The following is a 9,016-nucleotide window of genomic DNA, read 5'->3' as shown; positions in this document are numbered from 1 at the left end:
AATCCTATCTATAGTTTTTACTACCTATTCAATCTCTCTGGGCCTTGATTGCCTCATCTGTGAAATGAGAGGGTTGGATTCTCATCTGTGAAATGGATTATAAAGTATCTAAGGTTCTTCCAGGCTAAAAATGATGATCTCATGATTAGGAAAGTAACTACATGTAACAGTGCACATCCACCAAAGCAAAGCATCAAATATAGTTAATTTATCCATTCACTATCTTAATGACTTGTGGTGGTATATTGTTAGATGAAAAGATAAAAACAACCTAATTAAGCTCCTGGATCATGAACTTTTATCACTTATCTCAGTCTTTAGTGCCTGGGAGATACTTGAACCATGAAGGCAGTATGTCATAACTCAAGGCATCTGGTGAGTAAAGCCTGTCATCCCAGGCACAAGGCCTAGATGGTAAAGCATCCTTTAAGGTGCAACTTTTGCAAATCCGGTTTGCTTTGATGATGACTAAAATCATCTGTGTTACGAGATTTCCTTTTTCCAGGAGTTATTTTTAAAAGGCTGAAGGAAATTAATTGAATCTATACTGTATTGTCAGAATACTATTGCTGCACTGGAGAAAACTTTTATATCAGTAGAGACTTGATTATGGGAAAAGATCTCGACTATGGTCCTGAATTACTTATCCCAAAGTACCAGAAAGACATTTGCATCTTAGCCTGTGAAGAAATGATGATAGTAGTAAGAATGAGCCTAACAAGATACTTACATAATGCTTAAAGGTTTACAAAGCACCACCTTCACAACAACTTCATGAGGTTCATAGCTCATTGTATTATGATGCCCATTTTACAAATGAGGAAATGGAAGCTTTCAGAAATGAGAAATAAAATGATTTGTTGATGGCCATATATAAAGATAGGACCCCAGCTCAAATCTTCTGACTTCAAGTCATGGACTCTTTACATTTTCCTAGGACAATATAACCTCCTAGATTTATAAACTTGGTGTTACCTTTGACTCCTCCCTCTCTTTCTCTCCATGTACCTTGTGAGTTCCCCAGTCTTGTTGTTTCGTTCTCCATGGCATTCTCACATGCATCTCCTCCTCTCCATTCACATAGTCACCATCTTGGTTTAGGCCCTGATCACCTCTTGCCTGGACTATTTCAGTAGCCTCTTAATTTGTCTCTTTGCCTTGAGTCTTTGCTCACTCTCATCCATCCTCCACATGGCTGTCAAAGTGATTTTTCTAGAATGCAGGTTCTGACCATGTCTATTCCCTAGTCAATAAACTCCAATGCTTCCCTATTACCTCAAAGATCAAATAGAAACCCTTCTGTTTTGTATTTAAAGCTCTTTGCAGTCTAGACCTTTCCTATCTTTCCAGTTTTCTTAATATTTTACTTTTCTACATTTGCTCACTGGGTCAACCATATTGATCTTTTAGATGTTTCTCTCCTATGATATTCCACTGGTCCATTTCTACATCTTTCCATTGACTGTTCCCCAAGCAAGGAATATACTTCATCCTTACCTGTGCTTATTGGGATCCTTGATTTCCATAGAGACTAAGTTTAGGCTCTGCCTTTTATGTTAAGCCTTTCTTGATCCCTTTAGTTTTGAGTGCGCAGCCCTTCCAAAGCTATCTTGTATTAATATTGCATATATTCTGTTATATAACTTTTATAGGTATGTTTTATCTTTTCCCCTGTTAGAATATAAATTCATTGAGGGCAGGGACTATTTCATTTTTGTCTTTGTATAACCAGGGCTTAGCAGAATTCTTGGCATACAGTAGGATCTTAAAAAATGTTTGTTGATGGATTGATGGAAAATAACATGGCCCTAGGCTCTTAAAAACCCTTCTTAGAATAATGGGAATGAAACAGGTTACCATGGAAGCAATGTCCAATAGTGGAAAGAACAATGGATTGGGAATCAGTAAATATGGATTTAAATTCCAGTTCTGCCACTTCCTAGTCATGTGTCTTTAGTCAAGTTCCTTAGTTGATTTAAACTCAGTTTCCTTATCTATAAAATGGAGATAATAATACTTGTATGCCCTGGATTATTGTGAGGACCAGATGAAATGATATATGTGAAAGTACTTTGTAACAGTAAAGCATTATTATAAATATGAACTACATTTATTTTTGTGGTGGAGATCATTTTAACTCTCCTTGAGGATAGCACTGAAGAAGAATGGTATGACTAGGTTAGAAAATGAAAGTGAGTCAGTATCTCTGAGCAGTTTTGGAATATTTTTAAATGAGCTGATAACATACAAGTAAAGCTCTAAGTCATGATGATGGTGGAATTAACGGAGCATTCAGTTATCTGGAAGGAAATAAAACATAAGCAAAATTTTTAGTTATCTTTTAAAACTAAGAAACTATGATTTTATTTGTAGATCAACTCACATTAGTTCCTGAATCTTTTCTTCTAGTGTCTTGGCGTCAGCACCACTGAATTCAAATATCTGTTCGCAAATTTTTAAAAAAGGAAAAAAAAAGGTTAACTCAATTATTTGCATGACAGCTTAGGTCTTGTTCAAGCTCTATTAGTGTTACCATTTTTGTTCCAAATTGTATAATTAGTGTATAGATCTCAATAATGTTCTCTTTCACTCACCATATCACAAATTGAATTTTAATATCTGAAAATGATGGAAGGCTGATCTAGAATACAGTGTTTAGTTGATAGCTTCTTAAAGAATTCCTATCTCTTTTCATTTCCCTCTATTTGAGCAATTTGCCTTAATGTTCCTCTAATCTAATAGGAAACTATGCATAAAGTGTTTAGAAATAAACTCCAATCCCACAAACTTTTTTTGAATGCTTACTATGTGCTAGGTACCGTGCTATTCTGAGGGGATATAAAAATGAAATTGGCCCAGCCCTCAAGGAACTTACATTCTATGGGATGTAGGAGAGGGTGGAGCAAGGAGAGCACAGGCCCCAGTGTCAGGATGACCTGGGGATCGAATCCGGGCTCAGACACTTAGCACCCACCCAGAAACACCTGGGTTAAGTTACTTAACCCCAATTGCTTCTAAAAAAAAAATATGTACACAGATAAGCTAATATGAGGTAATGATAGGAAAGGCTTCCTATAGAAGCAACCATCTTTTTTTTTTTGGTCTTTATTAATTTGTTTGTTTACTTTTAGTTTATAAGATTCAGTTCCACAATCCATTGAGTTTCAAATTTTCTTCCCCTCACTCTCCTTCCTCCCTACGCCCTGCCATGGTGGCATGCAATCAAGTATAAGATCTGCAGATACTTTCACATTAGACATTAGTCAGCTTGTAAAGAAGGATTATAACTGATGGAGTGAACAATGGGAAAGAGGAAACAAAACCAAACAAGAAGAAGAAAGAGAACAGGTAGTTTGCTTCAATCTGCCTTCAAACTCTGTAGTTCCTTCTCTGAATGTAGACTTCTCCCTCCATCATGAGTCTTTTGGAGTTGTCTTGTAACCTTGCATTGCTGCGAGGAGCCCAGTCTATCAAAGTTGGTCGTCACCCATATAATGGGTCTGTAATTGTGTACAAAGTTCTCCTGGTTCTACTCTTGTCACTCGTCATCAGTTCGTATAAGCCTCTCCAGGTAAATATGAAGACCGTCTGCTCCTCATTTCTTATGGCACAATAGTATTCCATAACATGCATATACCACAACTTGCTCAGCCATTCCCCAATTGATGGGCATCCCCTTAATTTCCAATTCTTTGCCACCACAAAAAAGAGCTGAGAAGTAGCCATCTTAGCTGAGCCTTAGAAAGATAAGGGAGGTTCTGGATTTGTAGTCATAGGATTTGGATTTGAATCCCACTTCTACTATTTACTGCTTGTGTAAATCACTTGATCTATCTGGGACTCAGCTTCTGCATCTGTAAAATTAGGGGATTAGACCAGATGACCTCTGAGATCCCTTCCAGCTCTAAATCCATGATCCATGATCATAGAAGAGGTGAGGAGGGAATGCATTCCAAGTGTGGAGAGGAGAATGAGAAAGCCAGTGTGGTTGGAATGTTCAGTGAATGAAGGAGAATAAAAACAATATCCCAACCCTATCAGAAGCTCTTTATCTGTTGGCATCATGGAGTTGTTCAATCTTGAGAATCATAAAACATGACCTCAGATTTCTTCCATCCCAACTCTGCCTATTATAAGCTAAGACTATTTGCCTAATAACAGATCAATCTCTTTTGGCTAATTTTTCATACTCAGCAGACCTACCCTTTACATACTAGGATGTCACATAAAACCTCAGTGTCCCAGGTAACCTTCTGCAAAACAAGTTACATATAGTGTAATGCCATGCACAAGCAGCTTTCCAGAAGAATGCTACTGTGAACAGCTTTTAAGGCTCTGATTACACAGCATAGTGAACACTCTATTTATTCCATAACAAATCAAAGCAAAACTTTCACAGAAAATCAAGGTACAGCATTCACAATATTACAACTTATATTCACAAGCAGCTTATCATTAAAATGGCCACAACAAAGAACAATTCATCATCTCAAAGTACAATAGTCAAAGTCTTCCACTCATGGGGCCACTTGATTAACTCAATCAGTTACTTCTTCAGTTATCAATTACTAAGATTACAGAAACTCTGGGCTCCTGGCTCTGGGCTCCTGGGCTCCAAGCTCTGGGCTCCTGGGCTCTTGTTCAGAAGAAGCTCCACCACCACACGTTCTCAGGAAATTCTGGCTCAGTTCTCCATTCTCTCTTCTGTAGCTGCCCTGCCACCAGATGCTGGTCCCAAGAAATTCTGCCTGTGCCCCTCTGGGCTTTCCTTATATACACACAGCCTGTTCCAGCCAACCCCTTCCTGTTATGTCAGCAACAGGAGATAGGAGTTCATACCTTCTGTTTCCCCAACAGAGGCTTGATCAGTTACTAAGTGCTAAGTACCTGCTACCTTTGTCAACACAAAGGGATCTTCAAATTCAAATTACATTACCATTACATATAGGTATATGCCTATTTGAATTAGTGAAGTGAGTTACTAGGATGGAAATCTCTCACACCAGTGAAATCACGGATACATATACAAATACCTATATACCTATACACAGATATAATATATATATATGTATACACACGTAAATGCACATACATAAATATGTGCTCAAATTAGTTTATCATATTAACTGACTGGGGAATAGGGTCCCTGGGTAGGCTAGGAAGGAGGGAGGAGCTCTTCAGAGCTAAGCAGGCCACATTCAATTTAGTAGAAGCCTGGACTGAGCATGACTTGAGCATCAAGAGGTAGGTGCAGGCAAAATACTGAAGTAAAGGCCCCAGGGACATTCATGCAATAGCATAGGGCAATGAGGAAACTTGGCAGGAGATAGGAGAAGAATAGCAGTGGTAGTAGGAGTGGTAAAAGATATTAATAATGGTAACATTAATAACAACTAGCTTTTCTATAGTGCTTTAATGTTTGTAAAGAGCTTCACAAAAATGATCTCGTTTCATCTTCACCCTGGGAAGTAGGAACTTTTATTCCTACTTTATAGATAATGAAACAAACTGACAGTGGTTAAATGACTTGCCCAGAGTCACACAAGCAGAAAATATCTGTAGCAAAATTTAAACTCCGGCCTTCTTGACTCCAAGTCCAGTACTCTTATCACTGTGCTACCCAGCTGCCTCCTCAGAGGTAGAGGGGTCCCTAAGGAGGTCCCTACTATGGCCTTTACTGACTTCATCATTTTATACAAGGCCATAAGACATCTTCTCCATTTAGAAAATTTCTTTTGTTTAAATAAAAATAACTCAATGCTATATCATTTAGCAGACATTATCATTCAGCAGCAGACACTGAGCCTTCTTTGGACCCATAGCCATCAAGAATCTACTGCCTCCCTCCTTTTTTGTTCCTCCCAATAACTTTATTAAAGTAGTTGATACACCCTCCCTCATTCTTAGGAAGTTATCTGAAGTGTTTCACAGAAAACAAAGAAACAAAGTGTTCCTGGCTGAACTTCTTTATCATTTCTTTTCTAGGCTGGCTCTTGTGAGCTTTATGGAGATTTTATCTACCCCTCTTAAGCCCACTCCATCAGGCTGTATAATGGTTAGTTGTCTTTCCCATGATGTTTGGGTTGTGGTAAAGAAGGATTCTGGTTTTCTTGCTCCTGCTTCAGGGCCTTCTGGGCCAGACCAAGTTAAAAAGCATTTACTAAGTTCTTACTACATGCCAGGAACTGTGTTAAGTGCTGAGGATCCAAAGATAAAAAACAGTCTCTGTTCTGGAGGAGTTCACAATCTTTAGACTGAATCAGTATGCAAACAATTAGGTACAAAGAAGATACATGACAGGATAAATAAGAGATAATCTTAGAATGCAGATACTAAGATTCAAGATGACTGGGAAAGGCTCCTGGCAAAAGATAAAGCTTTAGAGGAGACTTGAAGGAAGCCAAGGAGACAGGGAGCCAGTGCTAAGGAAGGTGAGAGCTCTGGGCATGAAAACGTACAGTCCAAAGACACAGCACCAAGCAGCTCTGTCAGTGTTGCTGAATCACAGAGCATGGGAAGAAGGAAAAAGGCTAGACTGGAAGAAATTTGATTCAAAATTAAAATAAATTTAAAATTAAAGTTTTTAAAGCAATTTAAAAACAGAGGGTTTTATATTTGATTCTGGAAGTGATAGTTGCTGTAGTTTATTTGGGATGGGGGCAGGGGGAGAGCAGGGAAGGTGACATAGTCAAGATCTGTGTTTCAGTATGATCAGTTTGACAGCTAAGAGGAGGGTGGACTGAAGGGGGGAAAGATTTAAGGCAGGGAGACTAACCAGCAGGTTATTGCTGAAGTGATGAGGGCCTGAACCAGGACTGTGGCAGTGTCAGAGGAGGGCAACATGAGATCTGTTATGAAAGCAGAAACAACGTAACTTGGCAACTTGATTGGATTTGAGGGGGAGACACACACACACACACACACACACACACACACGGAGAGACAGAGACAGACAGAGAGGGGTTGAAAATGACACCCAGGTTGTGAGCCTGGATGACTTGGGAGGATGGGGATCAACAGTAGAGAAGTTCAGAAGAGGGGGGAGTATTTAAGATAAAAGATAATGAGTTAGTCCAGAAACACCTGGCCGTGTAACCTTGAGCAAGTTACTTAACCCCGATTGCTTAGGGGCGGCCAGGTGGCTCAGTGAGTAAGAGCACCGGTTCCAGTGTCGGGATGACCTGGAGATTGAATCCCGGGCTCAGACACTCAGCACCACACCCAGAAATAACTGGCCGTGTAACCTTGAGCAAGTTACTTAACCCCAATTGCTTAAAAAAAAAAAGATAATGAGTTCAGTTTTAATATGTTTAATTTAATATATGCGTGGGACATACAACTTAAGATGTTAATAGACAATTGGAAATTTTACACTGGAGTTTGGGAGAGAACTTAGAGCTGAGCAAATATATTTAAGAGTAATACATACAGAGATAATTGAATCTATGCATACTAATGAAATCACTGAATTAAATAGTATCAAGGGAGAAGAGAAGATGGCCCAGGACAGAGACTTGAGGAACACGCATAGTTAGTGGACATGACCTAGATGAAGATTCAGCAAAAGAAACCGAGAATAAGTGGTCAGAGAGGTAGGAGAAGCACTCAGGAGCAGTATCAAGGGGAAAAGGGTAATTGACAGTGTCAAAAGCTGCAGAGGTCAAGAAGGATTAGGACTGAGAAAACACCATTAGCTTTGGCAATATGAGATCACTGGTGGCTTTGGAGGGAACAGTTTCAGTTGAATTATGAATAGGAAGCCAGAGAGTGAAAGTTCTCTATCTGGGACATGATGGAGTATGGAAGAACTGAGGCTAACCATTCAACTACCTTAGGAAAACAATGTGATATAGTGAAAAAATAAGAGTGCTTTATCTGGAACCAGAAGATCTGAGTTCAAATCTCAATTCTGTCCCTTATGACCTGGATCTTGGGCAAGTCATGTGATCACTCTGAGCCTTAGGTTTGACATTTGTTCAATGCAGAGATTGGGCTGCATGTCCTCTAAGGTTGCTACCAACTCTAAATCTACGATCCTATGCATCTTGGCACTCTTAGGAAGCTGGGTGGCACATTGGATAGTGCTTAGTGTAGCAGCAAGCACCCCAAGCATCCCCAGGGTGGCTGCCAATACAGGTTCTTGGATCTGCTTTGATAAAGGAAAGCAACTCAAAATGGGTTAACAACCTTACTTTAATCAGTCAAATATGTATTGTTTACCTAGTTCAGGGGAAAAAGGTCAGCACCCTGAACTTCAGAGTATACAGACAGAATTATCAAGACAGAGAAACAGATCAAGTAGACAGTTTCCAAACTGTCCAACCATTACATCCAAACCAAATCAACATCTGGGTTTTTCAAAGCTGGGGGGCTCTCAACAATGGCTTCCCAGAGTCTCATCTGGTCAAATCACACAACACTTCTCAAAGTGAGCCCCAAAGCAAAGCCTCACATCAGGGATTCTATAGCCCTCTCCTGGGTCAGAGAATGTAACAACCTTCTGGACCCACTGGCCAATCAAAAAGTATCTACTGAAAAACAAGCCTCCCACCCCAGGCTCCAGGTGCACTTTAGCCTAGGGGCAGGGAAGATCTTTAAATTTGCATTTCCATTACAGCTAGTTTGGAGTCAAGAAGACCTGTGTTCAATGTAGCATCAAACACTTACTAGCTGTTTGACCCTAGGCAAATAATTTAACCTCCGTGAGTTTCCTCATTTGTAAAATGAAGATCATAATAGCAACTACCTTCCAGAGTTGTTGTGAAAATCAAATGGGATATTTATAAAGTATGTTGCAAATCTTAAGGTGTTATGCATATGCTTAATATTATTACATAAGTGTGTGTCTGATGAGAATATTAAATAATTCAGCACTATATCCACTTTAAACAAGGAGCAGCTGCATGGGCAGCATGGACAGCCATTCTGGATGCCTCACCTTACACTCTCAATTTCACCCTTTGAGTGTCTTGTAAGTGAACCCTATAATTATAGTTCCATCTTGATTATTTTTCAC

The 9,016-nt window shown here is 39.4% G+C and overlaps 1 protein-coding gene across 1 annotated transcript in view; it reads right to left on the bottom strand.

The window, feature by feature from the left end:
• Positions 1-1,099: 1,099 nt before the first annotated feature.
• The window catches only part of TXNDC8 (thioredoxin domain containing 8), a 44,153-nt gene continuing 36,236 nt past the window's right edge, over positions 1,100-9,016 (bottom strand). The window contains exons 5-6 of the mRNA XM_069087820.1: positions 2,384-2,442; positions 1,100-2,300 (exon numbers count right to left, since the gene is read on the bottom strand). Of these exons, the coding sequence (XP_068943921.1) occupies positions 2,297-2,300; positions 2,384-2,442 (63 nt within the window). The 3' untranslated portion in view covers positions 1,100-2,296. The remainder of the gene's footprint in view (positions 2,301-2,383; positions 2,443-9,016) is intronic.

This window comes from Petaurus breviceps, unplaced genomic scaffold (assembly GCF_028583685.1).
Source record: "Petaurus breviceps papuanus isolate PSGF00001 unplaced genomic scaffold, PetGlider_PUasm1.0 118, whole genome shotgun sequence".
In the NCBI taxonomy this organism is placed as follows: domain Eukaryota; kingdom Metazoa; phylum Chordata; class Mammalia; order Diprotodontia; family Petauridae; genus Petaurus; species Petaurus breviceps.
Note: the sequence above shows the minus strand (reverse complement) of the source record. Positions and strands in the feature narration are given on the sequence as shown.